Below are 23,120 nucleotides of genomic sequence, written 5' to 3'. Positions count from 1 at the left end.
TAGTCTTCTAGAAACAGGAAGAACTGGTCCCTTTCAAAGTGACCCAAGACTCAAGCCGTGGCCTTTGAACTTTTTCTTTGCACCCAGGTCTAACTTCTCCAGAGGTTTCCAGACTGTTCTTTCAAAAACACTTTCCACAGTACAGAGGGCAAAGACTTACTATCTCTAAGTCTTTTGAGGCTAATTTTAAATGAGCAAATACTTTGTATCTATCTGCAGGGACATTAAGTTTACTGAAAAGCAATGGGCAGGCTTCAGCTGGATTTAGGGAAGGTAACATCTTGGCAATTGTTTGTGATCAGGATCCTACACAGAAATTATTGCGAAATATGAAATCTTATCAGCTCATGCCATAATCCTCAATATTTAGCATTTTTAGAACATTTTTATACCTATATTTGTGTCTGAGTACAACTTTACTACCTACAGCCTTTGTGAGAACTGCTTGATAGATGAGCAGACGCAGCCTTGGGTGGCAGCTGCTCAATGACTTATAAATGATTGATCAGTGTATAAACCTGCTGATCTACTGCCATCATTGTAAACATGCAACTTCTAATAATTTCACAGAGCCCTTTTAGGGATTTATTTAAGCTAAGCTTGTCAGTCCTCTTCAGGAAAACAGTTGAGCTGACGGCTATCCGGGAATATTTATCGTATTTAATAACGTCATCTTTGCCCATGTAAGCTAAGAATCAACATCTACAGAGAAGTAGGAAGCACACATAAAACTGAGGCAGAGCAATGGAGGGTAGTTTTGCTCTTTAGAAAGCCACCACCTTTGCTTGAAAGTGCTGAGGCCATGTGACAGGGAATGCTCAGAGTTTTCAACAATTATATGCTGTAGGGTAGTTCTGAAAGGGCACAGAAATTCAGCCTTAATGCTGATACAAATTTGTATTCTCTCAAGCAGAGTTGCTCCTTAGCCATTTGGCACCACTTCTTTCCATGTCTCCAAATCCAGCATTTCCATTAAAGATGCAAATATTGTGTCTCTATGGCTGTTCTCCCACATAACAACACTTTCATACTTTGCCAGCATGGCTTCTGCACTGAATTCCCAATAAACTTTTTGACACTCCTTAACATTTGAAACACATTGAATGATTCCTAGTATGCTTCCACTTTCTCTAGTAGACCAATATTTGTCTCTGTAGGATATTTGATGTTTGATCTTTATTGCTTTATCAGAGTTTTATTTGCAAGGGGTCAGTGAGTTGTTATCGTCAGAGTGTTACAATAGTTCTTCAAAGGAAATGTGAATGCATTTGATACACATGAAACAGTAAGCTACCCAAAAAATGTTTGAAACCCTGTGGTCAAGGATTAGTGTAAGATTCATGGTATCTAGAGAGCCTATGAATTGCTCTAATGGATTCAATTCACTCCCACCCTATAAAATTCTTACTGATTTCACAGGATGAAAAAAAATCTCCTGCAGAATTATGTTATAATCATGCATAATCATGCATAAACATGCCCAGATGAAATTCTGAGCAGAAGCAGAGGGGCTGCAACACCTCTAGGTATGTCATAGTCAGAACCACTCTGGGAACAGTGTCCACCTCTGATTCCACAGTTTCTGCAGTGCTGACAAACTGGAAGGAATCCAGGACATACTACAGGCTGTGTGGTATTGTAGTCTAGTTTAAATGACCATGCCAATTGGACAGGGAATTACACAAAGAGTAATGAGTTTTAGTTTCAGTGTGCATGTAAAAGAGGAACAATACACTCAGTGATGAGGAGAGAGTCAGTTTGGAACATCAGAGGGCAGATTCTGAGAGAAAGATCATACAGGACCAGAACAATGGTCAGTCTTGTGTCAAATGCTGCCATCTATTAATGTGTAAGTGCTTTGACATAAAAGAGCATTTTGAGATGAGCAACTTTGTGCACTGGCATCCTCATGCCAGCTTATTAGGATCCTGAAAATGTTTAGATTTACAAAACTAAGGTGCAGGTTGTTCATAAAATCAATGTGCTGCGGCATTGTAAATACATTTAGTCAAATGTGATTGCAACTAAACCACTATTTCCAGTTTTACCAAGATGTAGAGTACGTTTCATGCTAAATGCTCTTGAAGTAGGTGCATGAAAATATTCCTGACAGCTGGAGTGCTTGCATGCCAAATGACTGAAAGATTAAACATAACAAAACAGACCATGTGCTATGAACAAAATCATTAGTTTAATTTAAAAATATGAATTAAGGAAAAAAATATTCTCCAGATAAAAGAGATAGGTAAAACCTTGATAAAACACCTTTGGATTATGATTTCACTTGTTATCTACTCTGTAGCTTTCTAGCAAATGAAGTTAGCCTACTCCTATAGCAATATTGAATGCAGTATTATTCATGAATATCACGTCTTTGTTTACTCTTCTGTTGCTGTTGTCTGGTATCGTATCAAGTAAAACTGTCCAGATATATCAAAGTTAACAGACAAAGATCTTGGCAGTCAAGAGAAGAACCCTAACTTTTAGGTCACAGCACACTTGGCCCTGGTAGGGTCATCCCAGAGCCAAAGTACTAAAATATGAGGGTGTTCTAGTCTGGACCTGTCCCAGGGCCAGGGTCTCAGGCATCCAGGCAGAGGTCAGTGGGAATGACAAACTGGAGTCCATAAGCTTGTCACTTAGAAGAAGATGTGGTATTCAACAGAAAGTTTAGATCAACTCTTGAAGTGGTCCAGAAATAACAAGTTTAAGGTTCAATAATAAAGCAGTATAATAAGAATTGGCTAAAGAGACAAAAACTACACTGACAACAACTTGTTACTGTAGTAAGCAGTTTTGGATACCTGCAACAGAAACCAGGAAAAGGCAGATAGCTAAAAAATCTCATTAGGTATTACCTAAATGTCTCATTGAATATAACTTTGGGAAACAGGCCTGTTTGTTTTGCTTTCATTTGGATTGTTTGATAGCTTCTTTATTCTAAAGCTGTTGACAACATCCTTTGTTTCTGTTGACACTATGGCCAGTAAGGGTCATGTTACCTACATTTTTTTCAGATGTTTTGTTTGGAGATAAAAATTATTCTGGCTTTATGAAACTGTTGAAGATGAGTCAAAACAAATTCACAGTGAAAATTATATAAAGAAATGAATGACTTATAAATAGTGAGAAAGATTTCCAAGAAAATTATTGGACTTGCTTCAAGAAGGAATAATTACAGCTCAGTTCTACAGGCTTCCTCTGTGTGCAAGGACAAGATATTAGGGTTGGTGTGAGCATAGCTGACAGCCCAGAGAGCTCTCTGAAATAGATGGACTGGGCAGCGTCAAAGTTCTCAAACATCAGCTGTTCCCAGTCGTGGTCCAGATTCTTGGCACAAACCTGCCTTGACTTTTTAAATATGCATTAACACTTAGCCCAAAACCACTCACACAGTAACAGCAGAGTCATGAACTCTCTTGTTCTCTGCTGTTCCTCCTAAAAACATGGTTTCCATGAGTAGAGAAGAAAGTGTGAATGGTGGAGTATGATAATCTTTGTGTGTGATTATCCCTGCCCAGAATGAAATATGTGCCAGCTGCTTTTCTTTATCTATCTGTGGTTTGTGAAATAGCTCTGATTTTTTGTCCAAGTTTCAAAAAGACATTTCTGATGCAACAGCTAGTGATAGCACAGTCAGACTTTTCACTTTCTAGCTCAGTAAATATGGTCTTTCTTGTAACAGGCCATATGCTTCCTTTCTGGTAAAAAAAAAAAAAAAAAAAAAAAATTCTCCAAATCTGTTCAGGCTTTGTGTGGACTCATATTCACCAGCTTGGAGTTTTCTTTAGCTTCCAACTTTGACTTCATCTCCTATTCCCAGGCCTCATTTCACTCCATTTTGTAATGCTCAACCCCCCTCGTGCCTTGCTGCCCTACAGAATTTTTCCACTGAGCATAGAGCCTATACAATGCATTAAATTCTCTATAATTTTTAAAAGCATTTTTTTGAGCTTTTTGCTACCTTGAAGTCCCCCTACTTGGTCCTTCATATCATGAGCTCATTAAATGGAATGATAATTTATTTAACTTAGCTATTGTATGAGACCTTATGGAGTGTAACAGCAAGTGGGATCCATCTTTCTATGAGACAGAAAGCAGTTCACAATGTATTTCCTTCATTAATCATCACAGAATTAGGACTCCTTTTTCATGGTCTCCAGCTTCTTCAGTTAAGTAATTAGTGCATATGTTTAGGACTAATTTTATTTTCTCATTATAGAAAGTAGAGCTGGAAAGGAACTGTAGGATCAGCTGATGTATCAATCAGCACTATGGCAAGATTGACCTTTATTTAATAAGGTATTTTAATCAGCGTTCTGCTTTTAGTTTTGATGCCTCATTTGCCTTCCCTTAAGTGTACCATCAGTTAGCACATTGGTGAAGTAATTCCCTGATAGAAGTATTTTATCTTAGTCTTGAAATACATACGTTAATAATTATTCCACCATCTCATTCCTCCCCGTTTAAAAGATAGAGAAATGGAGAAATCAAATTATAGATGCAGACTCAGTAAGAGAACCAGGAATCCAACTCAGCCTTTCTTAGCACTGCTTCAGGGCTTTTGCCTTACTGCCACTAAGTACCAGTAGGAAAATCCAAGTAGTTTCTCCCATGTCTATTCTGGTGCTTCTCATACTTGTAGACATTTTCAAAAGGAAGACCTGGAAGTGTCTTCTAAGTCTGTATTGATGAAACTTGACTTGTGGTCTCACTCCCCTGTTTCTTCCCTTCAGTTTCTCCTACCACCTCCAAAATAATTTGATTCTTTTGCCTGCCTTAGTTTGAGAATATTCTCTCCTGACACTGGAAGTTCTCAGACTTCCAACGTTGATCTCTAACAAAAGTGTCCTAAACAACATAGTGCAGACAGCTGTAGAGGAGGGAGTCCAAAGACCCTCTGGCTGAAGCTGTTCTGTTTTGTGTGACAGAATTCAACATACAATGAGCAGGAGATTGCACTAAGGCACTGCAAAGGAAAGCCCCAGATATGCATGCACCTACTGTTCATACAGTCCTTGGATAAAACTTAATACCTTGGACATAAATCCTACAGCAGCACTATGACAATCTTCATTCTGGAGAGATTAAGTTCTGTCTGCTGCCAAACACAATGAAATCTCCATGTTCACCTTAATATTTAATCTTTTAAAAATATTATTTATATAGTTAAATTCACAGGAAAGTGATTACCATTATCTGAAGAAGGGAATTTTGGGAAAAAATTTCTAAAAAAAACCCCTGTTATTTTGGCTTCTAGTTGCAGGTTTCTAGATGAAATGTGTCTTGTACTACTTGCCTACTGTTCTTGTATGCAGAGCTCCTTGTAGCTCTTTGTGGAGGTGATACCGGAAGACAAAAATTTGTAATTAAACAAAGAACTTAACAACTGGACCTAATTGCAGTGATGCCGTGACAGATGAGCCACTTCTCAGCTGAAGCTGAAAGAGAACATGTGAGCACTTCACAGCTGTGACATGACTTTGTTCTTGGCTGACATGGCAGAGAATCATGTTTTGAAGATAGAAATGAGGGCCATAAATTTCCAGCCTGGAACTTATGGGTGAGGGCTTCGAAGAAGAGCCTGATTTTTATTTTGAATAGCAGTGTACCCAAACACTTCTCCTCTGAGACAAGAGTATAAACCTTTTGCTGCAGTTCCAGATTCCACTGGCCAGCTGCATATTGGTAAGTGCATGTGGTGGACTGTCTGTAGTCATCCATCACAGACCACTCTTCAATGAGTTTCTTCCACGTTTCCCTTCTGAAATGGAAATTCAAGTGGTCAAGTTGGTTCTGAGTTCAAAGTCACCTCAAGTGCTTTGAACACAGCGCCACACACCAAAGCAGCAAAAGGCTAAGTGGATCTCTCTTGAACCCTTTAGAATGGAAGGAGACTAGCAGACATGAAAAGAAATACCAGTCTAAAAAGAAGAGGAGAGAGTAGCAGAAATCCTGTAGTTTATTTTTGAAAGTAGTTTTTATTTTTGAAAAGTATACAGTTACGGAAAAGGGGGATACACTGACTTTATAGTGTATCAGGAGTTGGGTACACAGCTTTACAAAAAAGAGGCTATATTATTTTATTGGATAGAAAACATGAGTATACAGGGATATATCTGGTGTTCTGGCTGAATCTGTATTCCTCATTAGTACCTGAGCTATTGGCAGTTCTTTTATTTGTTGTATATATGAAAATCATCACTGAGGGAGAGCAGGTATCTGTTCATACATTTATTCACCTCATTTTGAGTGAGTCATCATGAATGTGAGTGTATGCCGTGAGAACTACATGCTACAACTGTCCCTGAAGGGGACACCTTGCTTATTACTAGTTATGATAAGCATGAGATGTCCAGACCTGTGACCAGAGGACATCAGCATCACCAAGGGAAGTAGGTATCGATATTCCTACATTTATTCACCTCATTTTGAATATGTTCACCTGAATGTTAGTGTGTGCCACAAGAACTACATGTTCATAAGCAGGGCTTTGGAGTTTCACAGCAGTCTGCATGTGCATTGTGACCTGAGCTATTTTATGTTTTGGAGCATGACAGCTGATGCTCACTCTGTCATGTAGTGCCTTGACAGAACAAATGCACCACTAGCCTCCTGTCACTCAGCTTCAAATACTCACTCAGCCTTTTGCTGATGGTTTTCTGTTGCAGCAGCGATCATGTGTGGAGGCTACTCCTGTTTACAGAAGAAGATTCTCTTGCCAAAGGTGTGCAAAGCTCCACACAAGACTATTTTTTTTTCTTTTACATAAAACTGCTTTGACACCAAGTAACAACTTCCCCTTAGCTTCTGTCTTTAAGGATGTTCACTCTGCAGTGACTGCAGCTCAGACAGATGCACAGATCAGGAACCTAGATCAGGGCTGGTATAGACAATAATGAGGTTGTGCCAACCAGCAGGCAAGTCCTGGGTTGGGCAATCTGCACTGAGCTCTGTGATGAGCTCTCTGCAACGTGGCTCTTGGGAATGATGTGAGGTACCTTGAGACCCTGCCAGTTTCAGTCACTGCAGGGTAGATGAATCCTTCAAATCTCCTGTCTAGCTCCTGGCTCCTTTTATCTATTTCAGACCTGGGCTTCTAACTCTGGGAAATCTTTAGTGTAAATTGCTTACCTGTGACCATATGGGTCACAAAGATGAGTAAGATGCTAAACACAAGCACCTTGTGAAGCAGTTCTATCCACCAGAAAAGTCACAGCTGTCCACAAAGTGCATCATCCACCTGCTCTGAGCAGCATCATTTAACAAGTCACCCTGTTCTTAAGGCTATTGTATTTACCACTCATAATGAAGAACATATTACCACCTTTTACCAAAAAATTAATTGCCTTGAACTTCCAATTTCTTCTGGAAACTTCTCGTTTGGTCTCTTCACCCTTTGGCCAGAACTTTTTATTTTATGTCATTAAGACTTATAGTTCAAAATGCAAAATTATGTCATTACACAACACATCAAGGTTTATGTGTGTTGTTGATGGCTCACTCAAAATGTTGTCAGTGAAGCTTAGAGTTAAGGTGAATTCTGACTATTTTTGTAATAACTCTACATGCCATGAGTTTAATAATATCATTATCACTAGTTCCCATAAATTAAATCATGTAATACTGTTTTCTCCCCTCCTTTTGTTAATGGCATAAACTTAATATGAAAGTCTTTTTAGAAATAACCTTTTTCCTTCAAAAGGCAATTTTATAAATTGAAAAGGTATTATTGTTGTATAAAATCTGCATGATTATGGAAGTGTATTAAATACACTATGACCTGAAGACAGCCTGCTAAACTTGAGTTATACTTCTCAGATGTGAAACACACGTGGTAATTTACTCTCACACCTAAGCAAATAAGAAATGAATAATCACTATTTTTATAAAAAGAAAATTTTCTCGTATGGCAAAAACACAGCCATCTTCTCTCATGAATAATTTTAACAGTCAAATTCCTTCCTTGCAAACACTCACTAATTTATGTAAATATGCAAAACTGTAGTCACCAAAAGCATGGAGCAGGTGGACAATTCAGCACGGTAAGTCTACAGAGAAGTACAATTTTTCTGGCTTTAACCTTTTTACCACCTTGTTGTGTTTCACATACTGTTTCTTTACTGTTTCAACTGTTTCTTTGTCACCAATGCTCAGGAACAGCTGTGGTGCCAGGTACCCACAAAACCACCACACTCATTAATGAGCCTGCAGGAGCTGATCTCAAAGAAGCCTCCAGACAGATCTATTACCTGATTAAGAAAATAGCTGCCCAGCTGTCTGATCATTGCCTAATAATTTCTTGTCCTTGAAGGTTTTCCTACATGAATTAGCACTACTGCGATTATTATACTTTATTTACTGGCTCTTACCCTCTGCTGAGCAACTTAATAATGACATCTACATGCATGGGGCAAAGCTCCAGAAGTAGAGAAGAGCTGATAGGGTAAATAGAGGTTCCTCTTAGGTACAGTGGTGGTTGCTCTCCAGGTGCATGCTTCTGAAAAGACATAACTGTCCCTGAAGGGGCTACCTTGCTTATCACAGGCTATGGGATGTCCAGGTCTGTGACCAGAGGACATCACCATCACCAAGAGGAAGCAGTCACAAGGGTTCCACCCAATGGGCAGTCCTGACCATTCAGCCACAGTTTTTGCCTCTTAGAAGAAGCATCAGTTCAGGGACTTGTCCCTAACAAAGGGATGCTCATCAACTGTACCTGCTAGTCTAGATGCCAGCATAAGCCTGGAGGCAGACCCTGTGTTCATGAGGAGGCAGAAGGGATAAGGAGGTGTTTAATAGTCAAGCTGCATGTTACCAGGGCTTTGACTTCACATTGTAAGAGTAGCTTGGGAGGCTGAGCGTGGAATTGCTTATATCCTTAGTCTTAATTTCTTGTCTATGTGACAAGAAATCTCTCTTCCAAGAGACACATTGATACTTTACATGTGGACAGACATTGATGAGTAGTTCTCCAGTATCTCTTAACACAAAAAGGAACAAGGGAATGTAGTTTATGGGGTAATTATCAAAGTCCTCACACATGTGCAGCATGTACCATGGGTACAGACAGGAGGTTGTTTGCTGCCAACTCAAGGACAAGTGTTGGCCTTAATGTTCTACCATCTTCTTCATCATGATGGTGTAAGTAATCAACAACCCCCTTAACCACAGGCTCTTGCCACAGATCAGTCACTGGAGCATGCAACCAGAGACTGCCAGGATTACAAAAACTGCCTCACAATCCTGGCCATATGAACCCAACATCTTCATCCTAAACACTGGTAAATTACTTCTAGCTGCAAAAATGCATGAGATCTACCTACACATGGCAGTGCATGTTTTGGAGTGCAGACTTGATAGAAACTTCTCCTTAGTCAGTGGGACCATGCCCCAGAATCCAGATCCCTCAGAACAGTATTGAGGTTGACAAGCTGCAGCCCATCTTGTACAGAGATCAGAGACCACTGGAGGGAATTAAGGGTACCTTGTTGTTGCAGTAGGATATTTGCTCACTGGGATGCAGTCAGGTTTTTGGGCATCCAAAAGGCCAGAATAAGGACTGATCTCTGGACAGCAAAGTGGAGAGCTGGTGCTCTGCTGACACTGGCACCTGCCATGTCGCCACCACTGACAGGGGTGACAGTGGCCCCCATGCTTCTGCTGGGGTCTCCTGGGACTCATTCAGGGCTGTGTCTGTCCCCACATGCAGGTGGAGAAATGCTGGGGGACTGCAGGGGGATTTAGACTCACCGTGTTGTTGCTTAGCAGAAACTTTTTGTGACAAGGGGGGAGAGGATGTCCTTTTTAGAAGATGAGGTGTCTTTTTAAAAAGTGGTGAATATGAGGCTTGACTGTGAAGGACAAAATGGGGTGAGTCCCTTTTTGTTGAGTTCTGATTTGCTTTATAGCTGCTGGTATGATACATTTCTGTGCTTAATCCAAGAAAAATGAGCTGCTGACTGATTTTGTCTGACATGCTGAGGACCAACTGTTCTGGCATGAGCTTGTGCCAGAGATGTGAGAGGTGATGAGCCTCCAGAAGCCAATTTTTGCACATAAGGTGCCAGAACAGATGAAGTTCTTTGATACAAGTAGTTGTAGGGTTCATGAGCTCTGTATGGTATAGACAAATCTGACCAGTACTGATGCCAAAAGCACTTGTGGCATTACTGTGAATGTTATTTTGACAAGTATTTTAATTTTCAAATGCAGTTGAACATTATCCTTACAGAAAAGAACCACAGGGCCAGTCCTTGAAACTGATGCCCTCCGTTTAACTACAGAACAGATGTACACTGCAAGCAACATACACTTTCCTTAATGTACAATATTAGTAGGCTCTAACTAGGTCTGGAATCACATGTGAAGTTCAATCTTCAAGTCCATTTATCTTTGAGCTAAGCTTGCTGACGGTCTGCAATGCAGATGTATGGACAAGGCCCTCTGGAGCAGGACTCAGAGCAGCTATTTTTGTACAATGCAGGCTGCCAAACAGCTTTTGATTTCCAATGCAGTGCTGAAGGGGTCCTGATATCTTTGCTATTATTAGAAGCAATCTACAAAATCACAAAGGAGGTGGATGAGCTGAATGCAGAATCCTGCCCCAGTGGACACTGGGTGAAAATAGTAGGGGATCAATGTGAAGCAGATAAAAGAAAGTACTTAAGCAATCAGCAGCAAGCTTCAGGAACTCACTGCCATGTGGTGCTGTAGAAGTTGATGGTATCAGGAGGTTCAGAAGGGATTAGACAAATCCAGGGACAACAGACCTATTATAAAGACAGGGCAGGGATGCGCCCACTGTGGTACCTGCCACATCAGATACACAGCTGGGGGATGCTGGAAGGGACAGCAGAAATCAGCCAGGCTTGCATATGGTCGCCAAACAGCATCTTTCCTCTTGCAACTGCATGACAAACTACAGCTCTGTGACAGTTTCATGTTTGTAATCTAGAAACGTGTTTTGTCCCCAATCCCCTGAAGGAATATTCAGTTGCTACAGCATCCTAGAGTCCTGTGAGCTGATTAATGAGCTCAAAGCCACACAGTGAAACAAGGACAAGGATTCTTCTTCATTCTTGTCATTACCAATCACCTAAGCCAACACTCCCTCCTTACTGTGTCCTGTGCTAACGTGATATTCCATCCAGAGCAGAACGTGATATTCCATCCATTCATGCTACAATACAAAACCAAATGAACAAACATTCCATGGGGTACAGAAAAAGACAGAGACAGTGAAACTTCAATTCTTGTGAAATAACGTACAAGTGGGTAACAAAACCATCCCAACTACAGCTCTAAAAACTGTTAAGAAGTCGTGCATAGTGAAGCAATTATGGCAATTTTGAGCTTTCTTATCTTTTGGAGGCTGAAAAGGATAAAAACATAGAATTATAGAATCATTAAGATTGGAAAAGACCTCTAGGATCATCAAGTCCAAGTGTCAAAATTTGCTCTGCCCCTTGCATTTCCTCTTTCCCAGCAACTTAGGCAGTAAACCAGTCTGTCAGCTTTTAAGTATACAACAAAATTAAGCCAATCATTGTTTTTAAGCAATTGCCCTCTAGGCCACCCAATAATATGTTTCTAAAGCAGTCCTACCTTTGTTTTCCAACTTGAGCTCCTCTGCTATCAAGCTGTCTTGTCTGTTGCCAAGCACAAATGCCAGAAATGAGAGGATCAGGGCATCCAAGATTCCAATAATTGCCAGGATATATGCCCAGCGGACTGAACAAGCCCCCAGCGTGTACTTGTCTGTCTTTTCACCACACATCCGTTTTACCTCATCTGAATCCCAGCCATCAGGAAAAATCATACAACCCAGGACGAGACAGGCAGCTTGGAGAAAAAAGAAAAGGAGAACAATGGGAAAATGAGACCAAAATTTTGTTTTGATGAGAACCTACATAGTTATCATTAAAGCAACACACTTTTCCATCCCAAGCTTCAAAGCTAGGTTACTTAAAAACAAGTCACAGAATTATATGCTATGATTAAATATTAAATATTAAAATTTAAAATAAAGCATCACTTGAGCACCTTGCTTAGAAAAAAAAAAATAATTACATCCTGAATCCCTGGCCAGGTTTTGTACCAGTATAATCACATTTTCCTGATGAGACTGATGCTTCATTGTAATATGAAAGGCTCACACAAAAGAGGAAAATTATTAATAGCTTGTATGTTCAAAGGAAACACTGTATTACTGTCAAATGGTCAGGCAAACAAACCAAAGAAAAATAGAGGAAAAAACCTACCTATCATTTCTAGTAATCTAAGTGCTTGTAACACACATAGATAATAGCAAGGGGGTTTTCCTATCAGTTGGAGTTACCTCTTTAACAAAAGTATGTTTTATGCATCAGGTTTGTACTCCTCAAAAACACAAGTAATGACATTGTTCTGTGAGGAAAAATAAGCTGTCAATATTGCTGTCAACTTGTGATCTGGTTTATTTGAGAGATCACCACGTGACATCTCAAATACAAAAAAGCACTGATTCTCTTAACATCAAGAAAAATAAAAAGCCTCTCCAAGCGTGGGGAGATACCTGACATCAACCATCAGCTGCTCCAGGTAGGGGCAGCCGTACCATGGGGGTCAGAGGAAAAGGGTGGGTGTTTGGGTTCTCATCCATCAGACAAGATCCATCAGCTACAATGCTGAACGCAAATTTTGAAGCAACCTAAATTTTTTGTGACCTTTGGTTCCCAGGTAAACTGCCTTGCTGAGGGAGAGCAGGTATTGTAATCAGCCATTGGAGCTCTTGTGGAGCAGGCGAAATGAGGTGACAAGTTTGTTCTTTCAAAAGCAATGTCCTCTGTTACCTGAAGCAGAGTCAATCTTGCCCACTGGCCAGCAGCTACTGTGACATCCCCTTCTTGGACAGCATCAGGGTGAGTGCTGAGCACACGCATAGTTCCCTGGGCCTGGCTACCCACACCTTAGATGGGACATGGATGCTCCTGGGCAAGGAGACCTCAAGCATGCTCCTATTGGGCTCTGCTGCATGGTCACAGCCCAGCATCCCCTAAACTAGCTCAGGCTTGGCCTTGACCTGGCACAAGACTTGGTTTTCAGGCTCATGTCCTGTGGTCACTGGGGAGCAGCCTCCTTAGGGGTTGGTTGCCCCCCTTCCCACTGGGGTGTGTGCCTTACAGTGCAGGGTACGATGGCAGAGATGCAGCAGCCTCTGCCCCTGAGAGGGTATGATGTGTCCTGAGGTGATGATGATGATGCATCATTACATAAATACACACACAAAAAAGAAAAAAACATATCCTGAGTCTTCACTAACACAGTCTCTCCCCACTGAGTCACTAGCTGAAAAAATCCATGGGCTCAGAAAACACGTCAATATGCTGAGCTCATAGGATTGGACTGAATGTACTTCTGCATAGGACCTGGCTTCTCATTGCTTGCAGGGACTCTATGGGCACAGCTGAAGAAGTTCAGCCAAGACATGACTTGAACCTTGCTGGTAGCTTTTGGACACTGTCTTTGTCTGGGAAGCACCACGGAGGTTGGCACTGCTGTGAGTGACACAATGGACCAGGTTGTCTCCAGAGGTCCAGTCCAACCTGAACTGATTTCTGTCAGGGACACAGCATGCTGGTAACAGGGGACAGAGCAGTTGGGTGCTCATGGCACATTTCTTATCAGAGCAATGAGAATAGTGCACAGAGAGGCTGAGCTGTGGCCCTTGGGCATGCTGGCTGACTGATTGGCTTCAATGTGAGCACACCACTAGCTAGGGCAACATCATATGAGCATCTTCAGTAGGGGAGGATAAGAAATAAAAAGTAAATAAAATAAGAAAAATCTAAAAATGAACATTATGTTAAATAGGGTCATACCTCAGTTCTTATTACATTTACGAGAATCAGAAAATCCATATGCTGTCAGTAATTGTCAGTTCTGTCTTTTCAGACTTGGAAACAAGCACATTTCCAGCATTAGCTCTTCTTTCTTAGTATGAATGATGATGAGACAATGTCTTAATATTATATTGGTGCACTGTGCTCTAAATTGCAAGTATATGTGCTATTGGGAAAGAATATACTGTGTGGCTTTCAGCCTTTTCAATGGCTGCTGAACCAAACCTCTGGAAAACATAATTTATACACAGAGTAGCTTGTGCAACCAAGAGCTGCCATTGCTTTGGGAATTGCAACAAGTTCTTGTCTTTTCTGTACAAGCATAAGCACTGTGATTTTATATACTTCTAAAACCCACAAAATAAAACCGTACCTGCACAGAATCAATATGATGAAATATTGGAAAAGAGATGTGAAAACAGCTCAGGAATGGTGTTTGCCTTTTGACAGTTACACAGTTGTTGTAGACAAAGCCATGAAAACGTGTCTGCAGGAAGCATCTGATGCAGAATAAATCCTGCACCTAAGGCATTTGATAAATTCTTCCTGAACAGGTAATTTGTGTGAAAATATAACAGTCTATAATAGTTTCAAGGACAATTAGGCTTAGAAACAAGGACAATTACATAAGGACTGATTTACTCAGAACATGCAGATTGGACAAATTGTAGTTGCCTATTGACTGCCTTAACTCATTTACACAATTTCATAAGATCTTCCATAGATTTTAGAAACAAGCTCTACAATACTTTTCTTTCTTGAGCTGGTTACACATGCTTCCAGAAAGATTATTACTTGCAGTTAATGTATAAGCATTGCTCTCACAGTTGTGAGGGATTTCACTGAAACAATGAATCAAATTTCCATATTTCTGGTGTTGGTGAAAATGTCTGCTTTTACCCAGATAAATGTTGAAAAATGTTTACTATATAACAGTGAATACCAAAGACCTCAATTAATAGGCCTCAAAATCAGAGGAAACTTAATGCTTAGTTAATAATCAATAGACATAGGACTTTTCTGCCTAAGTGCAAAAATAATTAGCAAATCTCTATGTTTTTTTCATTACATAAAAGATCAGACATACATTCTTAGAACTTCCTAAAAATAATGTAACTTCGTTCTTTTCCACTTTGGTAATTAAAAATATGTGCCCTTATCTCAGAAACTCAGTACACAGCTTCCCAGCCGAGTTCCTCAGGTTTCCAATTAACTCATCTTTTCTGCATTCTGTTCCTGCATGCTGTGATATACTTGCTTAACTTTCTGGAGTCATTGTGCTGTTTGCAGTTGGACTTCTCTTGATAATACAATGCACAGGCAAACAGTTGGACTTTGCATAAGGGTAGGTATCAAAGAGAGGATATTATTATTATCTCCTTTGCCTATAAAGTTTCCGTGCTTCTTACTAGATAACTGCTTGGTCAACATTTTCAGATGCAGGAATCATACTTCACCTGTAGTGATTAACAGTAATATTTGTCAACCTCAAGTCTTCACTTGCAGAGGGAATATTTTGCACTTGAATGCCTCCAAGAATACAGACTGGCTCAATAATATGAAACAGGTAATGACTCATTTATCAGCTCAAGACCAAACAGACAGGTATAAAATCCACCTACAAATCTACTTTGTATTGCTAGATTTTTTTACATTTAATCCTTCTAAAGAGGATTAGAAAATTTTTCTCTAGAAGGAAACTGCTTTCAGTTTTATACAAATTTTAAAAATGGAAACCATTTTATGCAATTTCAGTGAAGCTGCTAAGAAATTATTTTACAACACAGACAAGGGTCCCATATATTTGTCTAAACTTCTACTGTCTTTAATGGCAATGTGACTGAAATGGAAACGTAACAAAGGCTACTACTGGTTTACTGCTATTCAGTTCAGATTTTCTACTATATAAATTCAGAAATTTTGGATTTGGAAAACACACATATTGAAAGACTTAAATCAGTTCCCACAGGCTTATTTGATTCAAGTAAGGAAAATGTTTTATCTATACTGGTTGAAGGCAGTCTTCTGTGTGTGAACTGAATACATCTGATTAGCACCATCTTCCTGATCCTGCAGACAGTCCAGGCTAGGACTTCTGCAGCTGATCAAGAGCTTTCATGAGAAGTAGCAGGGGGAAATTGATAAATGACTGATTAGTGTCACTGACATCATTCAGGACTATTTGGGCATCTGTAAAATTTAGAGGAATCATTTTCACATCGTTCTCCCTTTGGCTGCTTGAGTAGCTCCCGGCAGGAAGAGTGTTGATGTGCTGTTGGCTCTGGGCTTTCTCCAGGAATGTAGGGTAATAAGATGTAAGGTAACAAAGGTTTCTCCTGCATATTGGAGTGTGGTGAATCTTTTAAAGATTTAAAAAATAATTCATAAATTGTGGTTAAATATATATGAAAGTCATTTACTTCTCCTTAAAAGCCTTTTTCTCATATGAACAGCTAACAGAAACATTTATGCGTTTTTCTTTCAGGGATCCAAGTGACAAGACAAATTATTCATACTAAGAGAGGGACTCCAGGATTTTACCTCCTGGGATGAAAGGATGCAGTTATGAGACATCCAGATTGGAAATGGACACTGAATTGTTGCTGGCACTGACATCCTTCTGTCTCTGACTGAGTTAATATTATCCCAGGCTGTGCTCTGTGCCTGAGCTCAAATGGTAATTAGCGGGCAAGTAGCTCATGATGCTATGGCTGTGCCAAATATGGTGACAGACTAATACTGTATCATTGCATGGAATGAGGTTCTTATTTATGAAAAGGCTGCCTGTATACAGGAAACCAGTGCAGAGAAATTCCTGCTGCCAGGACTCCTCTCTCATCTTCATTCTTTCCTGACAACATACCTCATTTGCTTGCCTGTAGAGTATGATGATGGCAAGCTTCCTGATAAGAGTAAAAAAAAAATGGAATGGGAATTACACTGACTAGCTATTTTATTTCCATATCCACATATGCAAGAGCCCTCAAGCCCCAATGGCTCCAAAACTGAGAGTTTCTTTGTTTTCAGTATTTTTTTCTAAATGGTATTTACCAAACCAGTGATGCATTAAACTCCAATAATTAAACTCCAGAGGTTTAGCTGAGCTTTATTGGTGAAGTGAGTTTCTAGGACAGAACTAAATGAAAGGTGAAGACTCTGGCAGGGGACATTCAGAAGGACTACAGGCTTTCAGGAACCTGTACTTGGGAAAGAAAGAAAGGGTGAAGGTGGTGGCCAAAGACACACGGTTACAGTCCTGAGTGAACACAGCCTGCACAGCCATTCAGCTGAGAATGCCTTGAGTGATATGGACTGTACTAATGAGTGGGACAATTATTCCCTGTGTTTACATTTGTGTTCTGGCTTGAAGCAAATGTGCAATTTTGAAGCAAATCCCCTGATTCTCTCAATTTACTGATTCCATTCACAGAAACAGTTCTGGTCCATGTAAACCAGATTATTTTTGGAGAAGTTTAGAAATGCCTTTCCAAAATTTATTCAATACTGGATGATAAACTTAAAATTGTGACTCAGTGGGTGAGCTTCATTACCACAAAACCTTTGCTTAGAAGAAGGCTTTTGAATCATGCAGAGTTTCCTTGAGACCTGAAGTGGTTCTTGTGCAATACAAAGAGGGAAATACAATATAAGTCTTATTTGCTGTTTTGATTGAAGACTGCCAGATCCAGACTTCTGTTTTGGAGAAGCTCTCCAGAGAGGTGCCATTTGGCTCCCCAAAGAGACGACACAGCCTGTTTATTTGTTCCATAAGCAGACCAAAAGTTCCTCTGGCAGCACAACATCTTGCTGGTACTCATACAGGGATGCTAACCACATGGCTGTTGTTGGCTTTGAGACAGTCCACGAGAAAAGTGGCATGAAATTCAAGATTCAAGGGCAGTGTTCTTGGAGAGTTGGAATGATAAAATCATATCTGGACTTTTGTGCCCTGGGATCCCATGTGGCACAATGGATCAGTGAATATTATGGAAAGAAGTAGTGAGGTAGGTGCCACAGTCAGGGAGGTGACACTCACCATAACCTGGCTGTGTTGACAGATAACAGGTATTTTGATGCCTGCTAGTTATGCTTAGACAGCAAAATGGAAGTATTTGATCAGCTGTTGCTATATGTCAAGCTGGATAACAGAAATATGGTTGACCTACAGTAATACCCAAACCCAAGCACTAAAGAGCATGAGTTGTTCAGAAAGATGGAAACAACTGGGAAGGTGAATTGTGTGTAAGCAATGTTAAACTCTAAATATGTAGGAAAGAATCACAAAGATGGTGCAATCAGCTTCAGTGGAAATCACTTGGGGGAAGAACTGTAAGAAAAATTTTACTGTACTGAGAAGACCTGTTTTAAACCTGAGGAGTTGGATTCATGTATGGATAGAGATTTCTTTGATATGATAGGGACAGAAATTCTGTGAGGGGTTGTATCATCATGGGAGCATTTAACTTCCAAGTTTTGATCATTAGACACGATAATTAAACTTTGAGATTAACGCAGTTCCATGAATAATTTAGTTAGTACAACAACTACCTTAGTTTGAGCATAAAAATAATGTTAGAGTATCACAGATCTTTAGGAGTGTGTGGCAGGTGACTCCCAAGGTGTATCTCAATGACTCCTTGCAAAAGATAACAACTTCTGGTGTTCCAACCACAGTTCTCTGCCATAGATATTTGTAGTCCCTTGTCCAGAAAAATATGGAAACTGGGGACTGTTAATAGAAGCAGGCCTAATCACCACACGGGCAAAGAATCCTGAAAAATGTCACGGCAATGAATGCTAACACCTACAGCAGAGGTAGATGAGTAACTGATGAAAAATGGGTAAACTGGAATTATATAGGACAAGAGATAAGACCACTTCTTAACAATGAAGCAGGTATGGGAGATGGTATAGCCAGTAACTCACAGCAAGGTATGTGTCAAAAGTTACATTTACACTGTTTCACCTCCTGTAGTGTCCACTGGCCTTGGGATCTAGTAATTTTTTCCTTTTGATTTTTTCTGTTTGAAGTGTCTAAAATAACATGAAAACTGTGTCACCACCCATCAGAGTTTTTCTAATGTGTCTTTGTGCCACAGAATGTGTGTTAGGAGGTCTCTGTGTCACCTGAAGGTTTATGCCCAGAGATCACAGGAGCCTGACAAAGGTCCTTGCAAATGCATGTGCTTAGAGGGCCACAACCTGAGGGTCAAAAGTCATGGGGACAGATGGTTTGATAATGTGGGGATAGGCAAAAGCCAATTTTCTCTCATGCTAGAGTCTCCTGGACTGTATAAGTAAGGAAGGAACTATGTGTTTATATTGGGTTTTTTGTTTGTTTTTGGTGGTTTTTTTCTTTTTCTTTTATTTTTTTTTCAGCAGATCACAGCTGTCTATTGGAATCTTGGCTTGGCTTTGCTTGGCACCAAATCCTACTATTGAAAGTGTTTATTTTGAATGCTGTCACAGAGGAGTGTTACAGCTTTCTAATTTAATGTTAGCTTCTCTTTGCAGAACCAAAGCACAAGAAATTCTGGTGTTTAGCCAAACCATATCAAACCTGACATGCTGAAAGACACTGTATTTAATTAATGAATAAAACCAATATAAATATAGTGTAGGCTGCAGCAGACAGGCTGGAGAATAGGTGTTATTATGAATGACACAGGCTAGACATCACTTGAGATTTGCACAGCTGATGTTTCATCACAAGTTATGATTCCAAGTAGTAAAGCTATTTTAAACATGGTTTTGGTAAAAAGAAAGAAGAGCTAAAATTAGTTTTGCTTTCAGTGGTCATGAGTCAATTCAATTCAGCAAAAGAATACACCTAAAAACTATCCTGAAGCTGGGTTTAAAAAATTCTTTAAAGAAATTCCAGGGGTACTTTAAGCTCTGTCAAGCAAACTCTGTTTGCCTCTACCTTCACTAACTGTCCCCCCAGAAAGCCTCAGAAAGAATAAACAAGATGTGAGCAGAGATCTTGGAAATTATAGGAAAAGGGACTAGTTAGCAAAGAAATACACTTTTTTGAAAGTTGGATAGTGCAGGTCTAAAAGACAGCTAAAAATCAAGGTGTGCTAAATCTTTCAGGAGAAATTGAAACACAAGGTTAAATAATCTTTAAGTAGGTTAACAAAGAAAGAAAAGAAAGAAGAAGAAAAGCAGATATGGAGTGAGCCTGGGCTAGGGCCTAATTCTTTGCGTTGTTTCTGAAGGAGAAAGAGAACAAGAGGACAGTGCCCTCACAGCTGGGCATGAGCATTTGGAAATAAGAACTCCTCCCTCCAAGCCCACAGGACACCTGAAATGATCATAATATGCTCATGCTGGAGGAATGGGCCCTTCAACCCCAAATACTGAAATAACCAACACACTAGACTGCAAAGCTGGCAGGCGGGCTTTTTAAACAAATGTATTGTTGAGATATTTGAGAACAGCACATATGCTACCTAATTTTTAGGAAAAACTAAATTGAGAATGAAAATTAATTGGAGCAAATACCCATCAATTTTTCCCCAGTTCCTTGAATAACTATTGTAGGAAAAAATAATTGAAGACATGGAAAGAAGTAAGAAATGGGGTGATGTTATCATAGTTCTACCTGACAGCCAGGAAGCAGTGACTGTATGAAAGAAAGCTAAGTAACATATTCTTCAGAAAAGATTTAGTACTATGTCATATTGAAATATTTATTAACCTGGAGAATAGAGCAGCATCAGAATTTAAGGTGCTGACACTTTTTTTGCTTGAAGGGAAAGTCTTGAGCTGTTGGGCAACTCAAGCATCAGCCTGGGTGTTGCCTGGTGGGCAACTCAAGCATCATCCAGTGTTTTCCTCAGAAGCTGTGGCAAGAGTAGAGTTCTGGTAGCAAAATCTACAGATGAGAGGCACAATCAATGTAGAAGACTATTGAGACAAGTGGTGATCAACATATGAACATGTTGATCAGCCTTGGAGGACCATGAGTCACCAGTAAAATGCACTCAAGAAAAAGGTAAACAGAATTGGTGGTATCACAGAAATTTTTTTCAGCATAATGTAAGCACTAGAGCCACCCAGTGCTGGTGGTTTTCACTTCAGAAGAGTGATGTTTGGAACAGCCAGTTAATCAGAGCAAGATTGTTTACAAAAGTAATATGGTACTTCAGAAAAGGTATTGCATGATGTTGTAACTGCCCATGATAAGGGGAAAAGAGTTTATGATTTAGTAAGTCTTTTCTAGGCTTGTGTTCTTATGAGGAGGCTGAGAGATTAACATCTTTGGAATTAATAAAGAAGGATAGAAGGAGTATAGCAGAGAAAGAATGAGGAGCTAGATGTAACTACAGAAACCTATGATCAAAAATAGTATTGTCTGTATCAAAGCAAAAAGACAATACAGCAGAACAAGTGTGAGAGGCCAAGAAGGAGTTCACTGTTGGGCTCTCTCACTGTAGTCTTTACACAAATTTGCTCCTTCCTTTGTTCATTAAAGGTTTCAAAATGTGGTGGCAAAGAATGAGGAGAGACATGATTTCTTTTTTTTTTTTCCAGTCCTCATGCAAGCTGTCCTGACTTCCCTGCCAAACATCAGCCAACTACAACACCCTTGTTTTGCACTTGGGCCGTGCATGCCTCCAGTGTGTTCCTGATGCTACTGCAATTTTAAGCAGCTAAGTAGCTCTAAACATGCTGGTGAGTAGGGAAGTCTGGGAATGCTGCAGCCACCACTCTTAGGATAAATATGGAGACGTTCTACCGGCTAGTGAGGTGAAAGCAAAATGAAGAAGCAAGAGATATTCGTACAAAAAGGGAATTTCTAAAACAAAGTCCATAATAAATACTATTGCTTCAGTCTTTTGCTCCTGAAAACTAATGGTAAGTACTCACTAGCAAAAAAAGGAGGTGAAAACCTCTAAAAAGATCATGTAGCATTGCCTAGAGAACAGATCTGCATGCCTTATGGTGCTGGTGTACTGAAGAATTTTCTGATTACTCTGTATAAACACAAGAAAATTGATCCCAGAGAGGGAGAATAGCTATTTAACTGGAAGGGCAGTCTTGGCACTTGAACAAATGGACATAAACCATCCAAGAATACATTAGGTTCTAAAGTAGAAGGCAGCTTTGAATTGTCAGGGGAGAGACTCTGGCATAAAGTCAGCAGCTGTAGCGAGGCCAGAAAGTTTTAAATTGTCCAAGTTGATGCTGTTAAATAGGTATTAAATATGGAGTTTGTGATCAGTGTATTAAAAAAATATTAGTATGTTTTTCTCTGTGAAGCTAAATTCAACTACTTTGGACCATTAAGATAAACTGAAAGAACTTAAAGTTCTTGCACTGATACTCTTGAGATGTTAGAAACCAGGGATTGTCACTTTTCTCATTTGGACACAAGGACAATGCAAACATCACCAGCTTCATCCTTAGGGCAGCAGCAGCAGGACTGAAGGCAAACTCCAGTCTTATACACCATGGGCATTTAGCTGAAAAGCTTCAGATTTAATTTCCTTTGACCATAAATTCAGCAAACCTCTCTACCTGCCCCATATTGTTGTCAGCAAAGCTTCTTGCTGATTCTTTGGGTTCACACCCAGCAAGGCTTCTTCTCACTGTGAAACTCAATTCACATTACTGCAACCCTCCAATGTGGGGGTTTGTCAGTGTCTCACCTGCTACCTGCCATGGAGCATGCTAACAGTACTAGTATATTAACTTTTAATAAAAGAATCTGCCCCCCAGACTACTGCTTCAGAAAAACATTTGGTATGATGTCACAGTCATGTTCACGTTTTTGTTTACATGACCACTTAGGGTCATGTAAACTATTTGACAGTCATGGCTGGAAATTATTAGAAAATGGTGCAACACACCCATCCAGTACACAAAACAGCATGGGTCAGTGGCCAACAGCTGAGTGAGCAATTTCAAACTAGCCACCAAGAACTCAACCAATTGTTGCCTGACACCCACTTCCCTGGCTGTTGTGCAGCAAAACCCCCAAATGATAAAAACACTCACAGGAGCAAATTAAACCAAAGAAGAGGGAGAGAAAAAGTTTTCTTAAATGTGCTGAGCCTCTCCTCTACCTTTATGGCCCTCGTGGTGCTGGTGCAGAGCCCTGACTTGGGAGCAGCAAAACACTTGCAGCACAAACAGCTGCCAGGCAGATGCCTATGTGTGCTCTTGGTCACTGGCTAGCAAAAGAAAGCTTTCCTACAGAAGCTGACTGAGAGATTCAAGAAGCTGTTTGGC

The 23,120-nt window shown here is 40.0% G+C and overlaps 1 protein-coding gene across 1 annotated transcript in view; it reads right to left on the bottom strand.

Annotated features, from left to right (window-relative positions):
- Positions 1-11,360: 11,360 nt before the first annotated feature.
- Positions 11,361-23,120, bottom strand: part of LHFPL3 (LHFPL tetraspan subfamily member 3) — a 150,661-nt gene continuing 138,901 nt past the window's right edge. Inside the window, exons 2-4 of the mRNA XM_030468826.1 lie at positions 11,782-11,844; positions 11,608-11,658; positions 11,361-11,374 (exon numbers count right to left, since the gene is read on the bottom strand). Coding sequence (XP_030324686.1) covers positions 11,361-11,374; positions 11,608-11,658; positions 11,782-11,844 — 128 coding nt within the window. The remainder of the gene's footprint in view (positions 11,375-11,607; positions 11,659-11,781; positions 11,845-23,120) is intronic.

Source organism: Calypte anna, chromosome 1 (genome assembly GCF_003957555.1).
Source record: "Calypte anna isolate BGI_N300 chromosome 1, bCalAnn1_v1.p, whole genome shotgun sequence".
Lineage (NCBI taxonomy): Eukaryota > Metazoa > Chordata > Aves > Apodiformes > Trochilidae > Calypte > Calypte anna.
The sequence above is the reverse complement of the archived record's forward strand: the minus strand, read 5'-3'. Positions and strand labels throughout refer to the sequence as shown.